This window comes from Scylla paramamosain, chromosome 27 (genome assembly GCF_035594125.1).
Source record: "Scylla paramamosain isolate STU-SP2022 chromosome 27, ASM3559412v1, whole genome shotgun sequence".
NCBI classification, from domain to species: Eukaryota; Metazoa; Arthropoda; class Malacostraca; order Decapoda; family Portunidae; genus Scylla; species Scylla paramamosain.
In genome coordinates, this window is record NC_087177.1 from 14,771,809 (window position 1) to 14,788,898 (window position 17,090).

The 17,090-nt window shown below is 44.4% G+C and overlaps 1 protein-coding gene across 9 annotated transcripts in view; it reads left to right on the forward strand.

Moving 5' to 3' along the window:
* The window catches only part of LOC135114267 (ankyrin repeat and fibronectin type-III domain-containing protein 1-like), a 283,842-nt gene that overhangs the window by 251,649 nt on the left and 15,103 nt on the right, over positions 1 to 17,090 (forward strand). For 7 of the 9 annotated variants that reach the window (XM_064030127.1, XM_064030128.1, XM_064030129.1 and 4 more), the window contains 2 exons: positions 11,932 to 12,024; positions 13,088 to 13,172. In XM_064030127.1, coding sequence (XP_063886197.1) covers positions 11,932 to 12,024; positions 13,088 to 13,172 — 178 coding nt within the window. Of the gene's footprint in view, positions 99 to 8,330; positions 9,357 to 11,931; positions 12,025 to 13,087; positions 13,173 to 17,090 lie in introns of all 9 variants that reach the window. The other 2 variants (XM_064030131.1, XM_064030134.1) reach the window with 2 other exon arrangements.

Genomic DNA, 17,090 nt, shown 5'->3' on the forward strand with positions numbered 1-17,090 from the left:
GGCGATTGTGGCCGCTCAGCCGCCCTGGTCTCGCGTGTCTACTGCCGCCAGGGTGGTGAGCAGACTGCAGTGCAAGTTGCGAGACCTGGTCAAGAAAGGTGTGTACACTACTGTCGTGCTCCTCGCTGCGTCGCCGACACTGGACGCCGGTGGACGTGGCGTCGGGCTCACTGTAGACTAACACTGTAGAGGCGATGCTTGTCGGTGCGTCGGTGTTGTGGTGTGATCTTGTGAGACGACCCTGCACGCACCAGTCCCGAGACACACCTGTCATTACACCTTCGTGACACTGGGCAGGATCAGCCACCACGCACGGCCCGCTGCTCGCTGCCAGTAGTGTTGATATCACTCCACCTCTCACGTGTCGCATGAAGATGAATAGATGTGTTTCATTCGTTTGCTTATTTATTTATTTATCTATTGCTTATATTTTACTACAGTGTTTTGCTAGTTGAATGTATAGATGACAAGATGTTTACCTGTAGTTCTCACAAACACTTGTGTTTAGTTGTGAAGTTTGCAAATACCAAGTACACAAACATGCTACAGCTGTTTTAAATCAGTGTTGTACAACGTCAACGCTTGATGGCTGTAAAATGTCTCAGGTGTTATTCATTGAGGCTGTAAATCATGCATTCGAAAGCCGCGGACTGGCAGACTGTGGCGCAGCCTCGCTTCACTTACCTAAATTTCCTAGGAAAAAAAATGTCACTACCGATTAGAGAGCTCTGTCTTTGCGGGATTACATATAGCCGCGGTGGGTGAGGAGGAACTGTTGAGAGGCGCAATGTTGGTGAGGGACGAGGGACGAGGACGTCCGGCGCTGGGGGATGGGAGCGATAGTCGCAGGGCGGCTGGGAGACATTCTGGAGATGGATGTGTCGTCAAGGGAGAGTCACCACCGAGTTTGTTGGCGCACACCACCTCCGCCTTTGTCGAGGGTTACGAGCCGCTGCCACTCAGTGAACCTTGAGGTGAGCGAGGCGAGGAGGCAGGTGCAGCGAGAGTCACCCGCAGGACGGTCCCGCTGAGAGGTTGCCAGAGACTTGCAATATCGGCGTGATGCATCTCAGGGCACCGTCGTGGCACGGGGCTGTATACGTGTTGCGAGGCGGGACGGACCTTGGGGGATGCCGTTGGCGGCGACGACGAGCCTTGCAGACCTTACTTGAAATATGTAACCTTCCAATGCCTTATGAGAACTTGAACAGTAAGCCAGTGACATCAGCAGTGTGGTACCGCACAGTACGCAGGTCATTACAGTACAAAAGTAATGTTACCAGTATGGCATTGCACAGTACGTAACGCATTGTACAGGGAAAGACAACAGTAGATAATATCCAGAACATTACACAAGCAGGATGTGTCCTGGCCTTGACTTCTTCCTTCCTTTACTTTCATTCCAATTCCCGCCATTGATTTAAAGAAAATGCTACAGAATATTCTTCCTGGCTGGACTTAAATGAAAAAAAAAGAATAGTGATCGCAGAGTCGTTAAGACATGAACGTTCACTTTCACCTTTGATGCATTGCTGTGCTGTTCCAGTATACGAGTATTGACGCTAAGCCGTGCAATTTTATCCTTATCACGCAGCTCCGATAGGGAGCGGACGGACTGCAAGGCTGTGGCCTTTAGCTGGGATGCCCATGATCAACCTCGTGCAATTATTCATCAGTGTAGGTGCGTTTTTTTTTTTTTTTTTTTTTTTTCCGTGTTGTCAGTGTTTCGAGTATCCGAGGGAAGGGTGAAGACAGCGGTGGGTGGGATAGCGGGGCGCGGCACCAGTCTTGACCCCGGTGAAGTATACATAGATCTCTACCGCTGCCTCTATTTATGACGATATTTCGGTGAATAGCAGTGAAAGCCTCATGAAAGTCAATTAATTATATTGCAAGGAAGTCTTTTTTACACTTTGGAATGTGTGTGTGTGTGTGTGTGTGTGTGTGTGTGTGTGTGTGTGTGTGTGTGTGTGTGTCTCAAAACACTCCAACCGCGGAACCACAGCAGCTGATATCACAGGCATAATATATCCGGCGGCACCTGAGCTGAGCCCGTCTGCGTCCCTGAGGAAGCTGTCGATTTATGGATTTGGGAACTGGCGGCGAAAGGCTGCTGTGGTATTCTGGGATTGATGAATCTTTTACTTAATGCTTCGAGCGTCTCCTTTGATTATAGTATATACTCCTCAAATGTTTGCCGAACGAGAGCGACAGAAGGAGGTCACGTGGCGCAGTGGAGATAGAAAACAGCCTCCTCCCTGTCTTTTCATTCACCCAAGGCTCGTTAAATGGAGTGAGGACGCTACAGTGAGGCCGCTTTAGAAAGGGATCTTCTTGGATCACTCCGTCGCTCACACAACGGGTAACGGATACTCAAGTGTATATCAGGATGGGAGGGGAAGAAATAGAGCTTACGAGAGGTAGTCAATGGTACCCTGTGTTCTATTATTTGTGTTTAATCATGAGTTGCGGATTATATGACCTCTAGATGAACTGTTTGTTGTGTCAGTGTCGTTACTACACACACACACACACACACACACACACACACACACACACACACACACACACACACACACACACACACACACACACACACACACACACACATACTCACTCACTCACCTTACACTCCCCACACGGACCCTTCGCCCCTTGAGGACCTCGTGACAAACCAAACCGATGCGTGAAATCGTAAACTTTTCCTGATTTCAAGTGCACAGGTTTATTGATATTGATTTGTCTGAGTGTGTGAGCTGCAAGAGACGTCGTTGTTCCTGCCTTGGCTTATATCGTTATTATATATATAAAAAGTAAACTACGATTTCTTCAGTTATCAACTTTTTAGACATATATCTGTGCTGCAGTTTCTTAAATTCTTCTATAGCCCATAAAAGACATAATCAGACTTCTGTTCCGTCAGTTTATTTTATTTTTTTTCTTGACGTCTATACAAACTACTTTTACAGTGCCCTCAATGATAACAAAGAACGACCGTGGCAAGAAAGAGTTCGTGTTTTTCCTGTTCTGTTGAAATGTCACGTTGTCGCTCAAACATACCCGGAAGTGGCATGTAACCTTTATGACTGCAGGTATGGAGGAAGAAAGAGGACATTGATGGAAGGGTGATGAAGGAGCACCAACGAATGTGCATGCAATTTGAAGTATTATAGCCACTGCCACCTTTGTTGCCACCAAGACCGCATGTCTTTGAACGTTTCCACTATTACTGTTGCTACTACTACTACTACTGCTACTACTACTGTTACTACTGCTACTACTACTACTACTACTACTACTACTAGTACTACTACTACTACTGCTACTATTACTACTACTACTACTACTACTTCTACAACAACAACAACAATTACTACTACTACTACTACTACTACTACTACTACTACTACTACTACTACTACTATTTCTTCTTTTACTACTACTACTACTATTACTACTACTACTACTATTACTACTACTACTACTACTACTACTGCTACTACTACTACTACTACTACTACTAATAATAATAATAATAATAATAATAATAATAATAATAATAATAATAATGATGATATGGCCGCAATTCTACTATGCCTGAAAGTAAAAGGAAAATAACAAAGTTTTTCTCTCGATAAAAGAGTTACGTAAAGACACACACACACACACACACACACACACACACACACACACACACACACACACACACACACACACACACACGTCAGGTAATCCGTCTTAGGTAACTAAACCATCAATTGTCCGTGGTGAAGGTGAGCCGTGACCTTTCATCAGGAGTTTAGTCGTAGTGTCATCATGGCTCCCGCGCGGAGGTCTTGTAGCGTCCATTGTGGCTGCAGAGAGAGGAGGAAGAGAAAGAGTTACAGAGAGAGGGAGAGAAAAACTGGTGTAGTAATCTTATTCAGGTTGTTAGTGCGAGGCAATAGGGAGCCTCAGAAATTTCTTAGACAAATTTACGTATGGGAATGATATGGAAACAGGTAGTTGTGCAGCTTCACTATTTTCTTATGCTCTTCTGCACTTGCAGATAAAGGGAGGGAGAGACGAAACTTGTGTAATAATCCTAATCAGGTTATTAGTGCTGAGTCAACAGGAAGCTTCAAAAATAGAGTAGAGTCAGTAGACAAATTTATGAATGGAAATGATATAGAAATAGACCTGTACTTGGGTTTAGGAAGGGGGATAAAAACCCAGGGAGGAGTTAGGATTCTTTTAATCTCTAACGTTTCGGCTGAATAGCCATCCTCAGAGAGACTGAGGATGAGCCGAAACGTTAGAGATTAAAAGAATCCTAACTCCTCCTAAACCCAACTACCAGAAATAGACCTGATGACTTTTTGCAGTTTCCATTATTTTCTTGTGTTTCTGTGCAATATCAGAGAGAGAGAGAGAGAGAGAGAGAGAGAGAGAATGGGGAGTGGTGGATCCAGCAGGTAACGTGATCGCTGCGATGATTACAGCGAATGGTCTTTCCTTTCTTCCTATCTTTTTTTCGTGACCTTTCCGTGAAGCTTCTGGCGAGGGGGCGTGTCTGAAGCCCGGCGTGTGGGGATCCCGAGATAGCGATGCAATGGGAGGATGAGAGGCAGGGACGGGAGGCAGAGGGATAGAGGGGTGTGAGGAGAGGTCTTTCAGTCTCTCAGGGATGGCTGTTTAAAGAGTTCCTCCTTCTCTTTATAGCGAACTTAATAATCTCGTAAACGTTCAGCTAATGGATTCGTAAGACGGTAATTCACGGGTTTTTTCTTGACTTTATTCTTTCCTGAGATACGAGAGAGAGAGAGAGAGAGAGAGAGAGAGAGAGAGAGAGAGAGATTGGATTGTTACTAAATCAATGGTGTTTCTATTTTGTCTCTTTCCAAAACGAGTCAGTGATGGCATGTTCAGGTGCTGTCCAAATATGATTCCCTGTTTTCCAAGGTCTCGTGTGTGGTGGTAATTTGTTGCGTTACCTTAACTTACGCAGGAGACACATTATTCTGAAGATTTTTGCCTGGAAATTCATAGCTCTTCATTATTTCCCCTCCTCTCTCTCTCTCTCTCTCTCTCTCTCTCTCTCTCTCTCTCTCTCTCTCTCTCTCTCTCTCTCTCTCTCTCTCTCTCTCTCTCTCTCTCAGTATAGCCGTTTCATCAAAACATTACTCACATCGCCTAAAGGAATTGTAATCCAGAGTGATTGTTAAAAATCGCCTTTATCGCGCATTGGGTCCACCGCGTGTCCTGAGTCATGGTGGCCCCGAGTGTGGTTTTCTCTTGCGACAAAAGCAATATTCCTAACGTGGATGATGACGCAAGTTAATGCTGCTGCTGCTGTTGCCGTTTCCATGAAGTACTCTAGGAATAAAAATTACTCGCTGCTAAACCTACAGAATGTTGCGAGCAGGTGCTGTACGTAATGTTCTTAAGAGGGAGCAGTGCGTTGCAATCCTTTGGTCTTCAACAGTATTTAGTGCTTTTGCTCTGTCACCATCATCATCAGGAGCAGCAGCAGCAGTAGCAGCATCAATTACAACAACAACAACAACATCATCATCAACAAAAGCCTTCGTCGCTGCTGCCGCTCAACACAAGGTCCCTCACCCGCCGGCGTCAACGGAAATGCCTTCGTCTAGAGACTTTCCGCGACAAACATGATCGGGGATACTCTCGTGATGAAGGCTGGTGTGCTCACTCGATGTCTCATTGTGAAGATAGATCGTGTGCCTTTTGGGCGTAGGGGGAGTGTGTGGGGCGCGAGGAAAGGAGTGACTCAGGCTGGGAACAAAGGGCATCCTCGACAGGGTCACGCAGGATGCAAGCTAACAGTCAAGCCATGTGGTTTTGTATTACGTCAGACGCGCGATGTTGTTCTAAGCAAGAGACATTGTCGTCACAAGCGCGGCGGACGGAGGGAATTCATGTTGTTTTGCCACTGATAGTACTTTTCTCTCCTATTGTTTCATCTTCACTCTGTTCATTTTCTGTCTTTGTTCGCCATGATTTCTTTAGTCACCTCGAGGACAGAGAGCGAGGTAAGGAGAGAGAGAGAGAGAGAGAGAGAGAGAGAGAGAGAGAGAGAGAGAGAGAATGCAAAGATGATCAAGTTTAGGGAAGGCTTCCTTTTTACTAGAATTGATGATGGTGGTGGTAGTGATGGCGGCCATGACGTCAAGGCTATAACAACCATTCAACTATTCACCTTCACACCTGTGTTGCTAATTAGTCTGTGATGGTACTACAAAGTGCTACTCTCTCTCTCTCTCTCTCTCTCTCTCTCTCTCTCTCTCTCTCTCTCTCTCTCTCTCTCTCTCTCTCTCTCTCACACACACACACACACACACACACACACACACACACACACACACACACACACACACACAGTTTCAAATTCTGTATCACACAGAGTCACGTAATAGAACACTTGGCGGGAGGAATCCTTGCTAGCTGGTCCACAAAGGTCATTCACTCATCAGCGGAATGTCTAACATACGAAGTAGCAATTAATCTTTTCGAAACAAAGCATTGCAGGACTTTTTATTTACCCCAACTAACATTTCATCTCACATAATGCGAAAGGAATTATGGAGGAGAACTGCTGTAGGTAAAGAACAAGAATCAAAATATATGTAATATGCGTATATTAAATAACTGCTATGCGTATAGTGAACATGAAGAGAAGTGGGAGTAAGATATCAGATTGACGTGTTTAAAGATTTCGAAGAGGATTACATTTAGAAAACGTTTGTATCTCCTCTTAATATACGTAGATTTCGAAAAAAAGATTAGAAAACGTTTATATCTCCTCTCAAGTAGACATGTACAAATTTCGAAGAGTATTATATTTAGAAAAAAAACGTTTGTATCTCCTCTTAACATATATAGATTTCGAAGATAAAAAAACATATTAAGAAAAAAAAAGTTTGTATCTTGTCACGGCTCAATGTATATATAAATTTCGGAAAGGGATTGATTTAGGGAACATTTTTTTTTTTTATTTTCACTTCATCCCACATATACAATATTGCACGGCTACAGCCACTGACTCACTTTCGACCTGCACTACTTAACGGCCTTGAATCACGAGTATTACTATGAGTCTCATATCGATTAAAGTGAACACGCACCGCATCACCACAAATATTTGTGTCTGCAGCCTTGATAACCTCCAAGGCGAGCACAACAGTAGTGGCGGTGACGGTGACCATTCTTCAACACACCCGCTTCCCGTCACCGACGACGCGTTCATAGCTTTATGCGCATAATCTCAGATGGCGTGTGTGTGTGTGTGTGTGTGTGTGTGTGTGTGTGTGTGTGTGTGTGTGTGTGTGTGTGTGTGTGTATAGGAAGGGTGGCATTTGACCTTTATGCATTTCAGTCCATCAATAGACGTAGAATTTGCCTTTGAATAATTGACTGACTCCCTTTAGCTGCTGTATTCTTGGTTATCTAGTGTCTGTGTCTTGTATTCGATTAGTGTATATAGATATTCATAATTGTACCATTACTTTTCTTAATCTATACTCTCTAACACACACACACACACACACACACACACACACACACACACACACACACACACACACACACACACACACACACGCTCACACACACTCACACCTGAGTCACTTGGCGACACACCTGCTGTCATAACAGGTGGTGCTGACGAAAGGAGAGCTGTTTATTCCGCTTCATTTCTTCCCCTCCTCCTCCTCCTCCTCCTCCTCCTCCTCCTCCTCCTCCTCCTCCTCCTCCTCCTCCTTCTCATCCACCTCTCTCTCCGTCCTGTCCTTTACACTCCTCGTTCATAGGAACGCTGACTGCCTCTCAACAATTCCACAAGCTGTAAATTTCTTCCTCTCCTTGACTATCATTCTTCCATCTGCTTTCTACATTTCCTCCTCACACGTGCTCCTCCCCTCAGTTCAGCGCCCCCACCTCCTCGATATATCTGCTTTTATTACATAACAATTATACGCACTGTTCTCTTGCGTCATATCATCCCAGAACGTAAACCGGCTTCCGCTAACCGATCACCGGTCACAGAATAGTGTGTGGCATCAGATAATGTTGAAAAATAGTATAGCTATATGGGACTGCAGCAGATTATTCCCACCAGTCAGACCGGGTCGGTTCTCCCTTAAAATTACCACGGCGCGGCCCGATGGCGTCCTGGAATTCCTCGATTTCTTATGATCAACGCAGGAAATGTGACTTAATTACTCAGATTTCACATACTCAAACGAAACTTGATCATTGTCTACATTTTAAGCGGAAAGATTTCATTATTTTCTGAATACCTTCTTTAATAATTGTTGTTATTGGTCCCTAAGGAAAGGTGTTGTGTAATAACATTGGTGATGTTGGCGGTGATGGTAAGACAAAAGTACCTGAAAGTCATATATCACTGTGAACGATGATTATGATGGTGATAGTGATGATTGTCTGTAATTACTGTGAACGAGAGATGAGTGGGAGAGACGGATAGAGACGGGAAGTGTTCTTATCTGCGACCCGCACCTCATCGTGTCGTCACTCTCCATAGTGTGTGGCAGTGTGTGTCGGGCCTCCGCCTGCCCCAGTCGTTCCAGTGTCGCTTCTCGATTGTGTCGTGCCAGAATGTGAAGTCGAGCATTGTAGTGGGTGTGCAGTGCGTAAGTAGATGATCGAAATGCAGCTGCAGGGCCCCTGCTCCCCGACTCCCGTCAGGAGACGAAAGAAGTCGGGGATCAGCCTGGCTAGGCCCTTCAATAATCTGAGGCGCTCAATTCGATCGTCCCTCCACCTTGATCCGTCCTCGCCCACCTCTCCAGTGCGTATGACGGGCTTCTTATTAGATCTGGGCAGCCCCACCATCCGCGAGGACGAACAGCCGCCCATCTTCAGCAGCCCGCCCATCGACGTGCCCAGCGAGGACACGATCTCCCTTGGTTCCAGTCAAGAGTGTCGGGCGAGTCCGAGCACCACGTCACTGGATTCCCCCACGGCAAGCGCGTCTTCCGCCACATCATTAAGCGGATCTGTTCAACTTCAACTTTATGATGAGCAGGGTCTGGAGCAGCCCATGAGTCTGTTGACCATGTCCTCCTCCAGCAAGGAAGACGTGGTGCGCTCGCGGGCGCTCAGCTTCACCACACTGCGGCGGCGCCGCAGTAGCAAGGCTCGCATGACAAGATCTGCTGAAATGAGTCGACGGTCATGGGAGATGGAAGACTGGGATACAGAACTTCTGTCTGTGCCAGACTATAGCCGCCGGAACACTTTCACCGACAATGCTTTCTTCGGTAAATCAAACCAGGCCTGTGACCATCCGAGGGACACATCTCCGTACAGGCCACGCTCCCCCTTCGACTTCCCAGGTACAGTGTGCTGCCCCGGGGTAGCGGCCACATGCGCCCTGCCGACGACAGGGATTCGAGCATCAAACTTTTATATATTGGGATGGGTCTAGGTTAAGAACACACACACACACACACACACACACACACACACACACACACACACACACACACACACACACACACACACACACACACACACACACACACACACACAATCAAACACACACACACACACACACACACACACACACACACACACACACACACACACACACACAGACAGACAAACAAACACACACACACACACACACACACACACACACACACACACACACACACACACACATACACACACACACACACATGGATAAATGGATAAATAGATAAGCAGATCCTCATTCACTAAAATGCACGTCATGGATACAGATCATATGTATCATGTAAGTTATCCAGTGTTTATGTATAAGTACGTATATGCAGAGTGAGCACAGGCAGCTCTGACAACAAAAGGATTATCATTTCCGTTTGATAAGCAACGGAGGATTTTGTGTTACGCTGCTTACTGACCACGCTGACTGACCATGGCAATGGTGCTTATGATATGTGTCGCCTCAGCATGTGTCAGGCACCCACCACCTGTAAAAGAACTGTGTGTGTGTGTGTGTGTGTGTGTGTGTGTGTGTGTGTGTGTGTGTGTGTGTGTGTGTGTGTGTGTGTGTGTGACCTCAGCATGTGTGGGACCTCCTATCATCTATATGAGAACTGTGTGTGTGTTGTATGTCCACAAAAATCTGTCAACATCAGAGGAACGTGCTTGACGTTAATGCAAGGTTACAGAAATGCGAAGTTGCCTCACTTTTTGCACTTAAGATCGCCATTCCCTCGCAGCCCACCTGTCATTGTCTTACTCCGGACATCCCTCTCCTCCTCCTCACTCCTCTTCACTCCCTTCGCGCCTTGCCAAGCATACTCAAACGCACCAGCTTCCTTCATTGCGACCTTTCATAAGACTACAAAGTTTCCATGATATTTGTGGCGCTAGAAGGAGGGGATGGGGGTGTGGAAGCGAGGCTGACATTTGTTGCCTTATCTTATTTCCACGCAACATCATTGATATCTTTCATACAAACAACCACAGCTTCTACCACTACCACTACCGCCACTTCTACTACTTCTACACACTACTACTACTACCACTACTACTACTACTACTACTACTACTACTGCTACTACTACCACCATACCACCACTAGCATTTCTATTACCACCACTACTACTACAACTACTTTCATCATCAGCAGCAGCATCAAAACAGTTTGTGTGTGTGTGTGGTTGGGTGAGTGGGTGGGCCTGCGTATGTGCGTGCGTGAGCTTATTATTATTAACCCAGCAGATATCCTCCCAAAATATATCCTCGTGCGTTCAATATTGCACGTGTGTGTTGCGTGTTGCTCGTGCATGTTGCGTGTTGGTCGTGTCGTAAGTATTGAGCGTGTAGGTTGCATGCGTGTGTTGCGTGTTGCACGTGTGTTGAATATTGAGCGTGTAGTAGACATGGCGTGCCCCGCGGTCCTTGCGCCGCTGGAGGTGATGGAATGCATGTGGCGTTGGCTTTGAGGCAGGAAGCTTGGTGCGTGCTTGGTGGTGATTTGGGTAGCGGGGGTGGACGGGGTAATAATGTGTAGTATATATGTGTGGGGTGCCGACCAGCCCAGAGGGTGAGGGGTGGTGGCGCGTGGCTGCCTCGTGGCGGTGACCCCTCATATCTCACCAAAATGTCTCATTCGTAAGCTGATAATATGACAAACTTGGTCACTATATTTTTCTTGGCTCGCTAATTTATTGGCGGTTGTCTTAAGGATTATCTCTCATATTGCTTGTAGCATAGTGAGATAAGGCCCGAGTTACATACATCATACACACACACACACACACACACACACACACGTTTAGCATACGGATGTTATATGTAAGAAGCATCTGTTAACACCGCTCTCTTCGAAACATGTAACAAAAGTTTTCATCTCAGCGGCAAAATAAAGTTTACTTAGGTAGCCTGTTCCTTACTGTCAGGTACCGGTGTTGAAGCTTGACGGCAAAGCTTGTGTTCTGCCCCTTTTGCTATTCAGATAAAGACAACTTGAAGTGCATACCTGAATCATGGAGAGTATTAATTAGCAGATTGCTGACCAATTCCAGTGTGTGTGTGTGTGTGTGTGTGTGTGTGTGTGTGTGTGTGTGTGTGTGTGTGTGTGTGTGTGTGTGTCGCTTCCACCAACATTTATAACAAGAATATCTCTGGCAGGTTTTAAAAACATAAACATCTCCTCGATAACATTTTCATTCGAATTAAGCGTCACCATCTTAGATAGGCTCTTTACTTCTTCATGCTCTGTTTCGTTTGAGGTAAGTCTCACAAGAGAGCTTTAAAGAAAAGATTAAAATGTCACCTTGAGGATATTGGAGTAATCTTATTACCTTTGATAGACTCTTTGCTACTTACAAAAACACAGAAATTTAAAGAAAAGAGGACCAAAGAGTCACCTTGGGGTACTGGAGCGATCAATATGTTAACACTTGCTTTCTCCTACAGCCCTGTCAACCATGGATGACGTGCTGGTGGATGGACTCAACCCCAGCAAGGCCGACCGCAAGAAACTGGAGAAGATCAACATCCACCTACACGGTACGTCAAGAAAGGAGCAGGAGCAAGAGGGAGGTGTTAAGTGTTTACGAGGCGTCATTGTTCCCAGAAGGTCGCAGGAAGTGAACGTTACTGTATTGTCCTACGTAATTAAAACAGATAGCTTTGTTGACTCTAATAATTTTACTGAGAGAGAGAGAGAGAGAGAGCTTGGAAGTTGTCATATCGAGTGGCTTGTTACTACTACTACTACTAGTAGTACTACTATTACAGTTATTTATTATTAATATCATTATCATTATTATTATTATTATTATTATTATTATTATTATTATTATTATTATTATTATTGTTGTTGTTGTTGTTGTTGTTGTTGTTGTTGATTATTAGCATCATTGTCATCATCATCGTCGGTATTGGTAATATTTGCAACCACTCACACATCGAGGTGCCATGCCCTTACAGACGTTGTCAACCATAGAATGCTCTCTCTCTCTCTCTCTCTCTCTCTCTCTCTCTCTCTCTCTCTCTCTCTCTCTCTCTCTCTCTCTCTCTCTCTCTCTGGTCAACTGCAGCAGATATCCAACCTTACCTCCATTTCCCGCTGCTCTTACTTTTCCAACCATGTATTTTTTCCATCCTTCTGATATATAACTACTACTCTTGTTAGCACAGTATATCCTGCCACCACTACCATTATACTCCCTACCATCACTACTTACATTTCTGTGGATAGTACTCATAGTAATACATATGTACTGCCACTACCAGCACCACTACCCCCACCACCTCTTATCTGCAACCACTACTCTTAATAATACAACATACACTACCATTACTATCATTACACTCATTAACACCACTACTTACGTTTTTGTGACTGCTACTCTTTGTAATACATATGTACTGCCACCACCAGCACCATCACCACCACCTCTGTTTTGCAACCATAGCTCTTAATAGTATAATATATGCTACCATCACTATCATTACAGTCATCACCATCAACATATCCTTTTGCAGCTACTACGTTTAATAATACATATGTACAACCACCACCACCACCACCACTGCTACCACTGTTAATCTCACCTTTTTCTTCCAGCCCTTTTTGCGGCAGTGGAGCATGGCCAGCTTGAGAAGGCCAAGAACATTTTGGACCACAACTCAACACAGCTTGACATCAACAGGTGAGTCACCTTGCATATGAGCCTCCTTGGAGCAAGCAGTGGTACACCTTAGGAGGTAGTAGACACCTGCTGAAATGATAATTACTCCCAGTGAGGTCTAAAGCATTGGATCAGAGGGTGCTTTGAACTTATTATTAAACCAGCTGTAACCTAACTGAACATTTCCCTTTGTGTCTTACAACACAAGGGGGCAATCACAGTCTGCCCTCTGAAGACAACTGTCTTCCTTCACACAAAACTACATGCACGTAATTACACATACACACCCCTCACTCAAAATTCAAAATCAATATGGCGATTCTTACACCAGCCTTTGAGTCCCCATCTGGGGAGGAGATCACAAATGTCCCCAGGTTGGACTACTCTTCTGGTATTGACCCTAAGTGTCCTGACACCCTCCTCAACCCTTTCTTCAATAACTTCTGCAACATTTGCAGTCTTAGATCTAATTTTCAATATGTAGAACACCACCTCTCCTCTAGTAAACCATCTTTGTTTCTTCACTGAAACAGGTGTCTGAGGCAAATGACAGTAGCTCCTTTTCTGTTCCTTCCTACTTTCTTTATCCTCATTTTCAATCCAAAGCTGGATGTTGTGTCTATGTGCATAATGATTTGCCCACACTCTTGAATCTTCCAAGTTTTCCACCATCTGGCAACAAGTACAGAGTCACTCTCAAACTAAATTTATCTGTGCTGTATACCTCTCACTTAACTCCTCTGACTTTAAGAAATTCTTTGACTACCTAACTTCCAAAGTGGGGCACATTCTGACTCTATTCCCTCTTGCAGAGATCTCCATTCTTGGAGACTTCATTGTTCACCACCAGCTTTGGCTTTCCTCTCCTTCACTGACCATCCTGGTGAACTACCCTTTAACTTTGCCATCCTCCACAACCTAGAGCAACTGGTGCAACACCCTAGTCATATTCCTGACCGTCTTGGAAATACGCTCAACATTCTTGGCCTTTTTCTCACCTCTAGTCCTTTTGTTTGTGCCGTTACCCTATCCTCTCTGTTGGGCTCCTGCAATCACAATCTCATATCTGTATCTTCTCCTATCACTCCAGTCCCTCTTCAGGATCCCCAAAAGCAGAGGTGCCTCTGCCATTTTGCCTCTGCTAATTAGTGACCCTGAGGAGGTATTATGATGATTTTCCTTGGATTTACTACTTCCATGTCAGAGACCCATATCTGTGTGCTGAGCACCTAACAGAGGTGATAGTGTCTGGCATAGAGGCGTACATTTCTCACTCTTTCTCTCCACCTAAACCTTCCAAATAGCCTGTTCTCATGCTATACATGATAGAGAGGTGGCCTGCAAAGGGTAATTGAACCTTCCATCACCTGAATTTCATGCACTTTATATTTCTGCCCGGAATGATGCCAAGCCTGTTCTCTAACTAGCCAAAAACTCCTTCATTAATAGAAAGTATCAAAATCTTTCAAGATCTAACTCCCTTTGTGACTTCTGGCAGCTAGCCAAAAACATCTCCAATAACTTTGCTTCTTCATCTTTCCCTCCTTTATTTCAACCTGATGGCAACACTGCATTCTCATCTATTTCTAAAGCTGAACTCTTCACTCAAACCTTTGCTAAAAACTCTACCTTGAATGATTCAGGGCTTGCTCCTCCCTCTTCTCAACCATCTGACTGCTTCTTGCTACCCATTAAAATCCTTCACAGTGATGTTTTCCATTGCCCTTGCGCCTAAACCCTCGGAAGGCTTATGGACCTGATGGGATCCCCTCCTATTGTTCTCCGAAACAGTGCCTCCATGCTTGCACCTTGCCTAGTCAAACTCTTTCAACTCTGTCTGTCAACATCTACCTTTCCTTCTTGCTGGAAGTTTGCCTATATTCAGCCTGTTCCTAAAAAGGGTGACCATTCTGATCACTCAAACTACCATCCTATTGCTTTAATTTCCTGCCCATCTAAAGTTTTTAGTCTATCCTCAACTGGAAGATTCTTAAACATTTATCACTTAACTTTCTATCTGATCAGCAGTATGGGTTCTGTCAAGGCCACTCCACTGGTGATCTTCTGGCTTTCTTTTAGAGATTTTGATGAAACTTTTGCTATTGCCTTAGACATATCAAAAGCTTTTGATAGAGTCTGGCACAAAGCTTTGATTTCCAAACTACCCTCCTACAGCTTCTATCCTTCTCTCTGTAATTTCTTCTCAAGTTTCCTTTCTGACCATTCTATTGCTGCAGTGGTAGATGGTCACTGTTCTTCTCCTAAATCTATTAACAATGGTGTTCCTCAACATTCTGTCCTGTCGCCCACTCTCTTCCCATTATTCATTAATGGTATTCTAAACCAAACTTCTTGTCTTATCCACTCCTACACTGATGATACCACCTTGCACTTTTCTATGTCTTTTCATTGATGTCCAACTTTTCAGGAAGTAAACTTTTCATGCAGGAAAGCCACAGAATGCCTGTCTTCTGATCTCTCTAAAATCTCTGATTGGGGCAGAGCAAATTTATTATTCTTCAATGCTTCAAAAACTCAATTCCTCCATCTATCAACACACACAACCTTCAAGACAACTGTCCCCTCTTCTTCAGTGACATCCAACTGTACCCCTCTTCTTCACTGAACATCCACAGTTGGTCCTTTACTTATTATCTAAAGTGGAAGCTTCACATCTTACCTCTAGTTAAAACAGCTATGAAGTTAGGCATTCTGAGTCATCTCCACCAGTTTTTCTCAACCCCGCTAGCTGCTAACTCTGTACAGGGGCCTTATCTGTCCTTGTATGGAGCATGCTTCACATGTATGGGGGGTTCCACTCATACCGTTCTTTTAGACAGGGTGGAATCAAAACTTTTCATCTTATCAACTTCTCTCCTCTAACTGACTGTCTTCAGCCTCTCTCTCATCACCTCGATGTTGCATCTCTTGTTATCTTTTACTGCTATTTTTCATGCCAACTGCTCTTCTGATTTTGCTAACTGCATGCTTTCCCTCCTTCCATGGCCTCACTGCACAAGACTTTCTTCTTTCCCTCACCCTTATTCTGTCCACCTCTCTAATGCAAGAGTTAACCAGTATTCTCAGTCATTCATCCCTTTCTCTGATAAACTCCTGAACTCCCTGCCTGCTTCTGCATTTCCTCCTTCCTATGACTTGAACTCTTTCAAGAGGGAGGTTTCGAGACACTTATCCTGTAATTTTTTACTACCACCTTCAACTCTGTTTGGGAACCAGCACCTCAGTGTGCCTTTTTTTATTGCAATTTTGTTGCCTTTGGCCAGTGTCCCTCCTACATAAGAAAAAATTACTCTTTCAAGAGGGAGGTTTCAAGACACTTCCTCAAGTTTTAGTTGATACTTTTTATTTTTTACATAATGACTGGCACCTCAGTAGGCTTAGTAGGTTTTTTTTTATTATTTTTGTTACCTTATGCTAGTGCCCCTCTAACATAAAAAAAAAGAGGACTCTTGTCACTTATCCATCATCAGTTATCCTTCTTTAGTTTGCATTTCACAGCTCTTCAGTTCAAGCAGTGGTACACCTTAGCAATGAAGATTTTCCTTGTCACTTGTCAAGCATCTGTTATCCCTCCTCAGCCTGCATTTTGGTTTGGGGCAAGAAATGGTACACCTTAGCAGCAAAGAAGCTCATTATCACTTGTCCATCATCAGTTATCTCTCCTGGGCCCATATTGATAAAGACTCCTAGGAGTATTCCTGGGAGCACTCCTAGAAGTGCTTTTGTCCTCAACTTTGCTCCTAGAAGTTTGCTCCTAAAAGTAACTTTTACTTTCAAAGTAAAAGTTACTCCTAGGAGTAGAAATGTCGCTAAAGTAGCAGCTTTTCAAAATGTAGCAACATCATTTTGAATCAAATATAATGAGATGTCGCTCTTTTGGTGGTAATTTATATTTGTGAATTAGTCTTGAATATATCT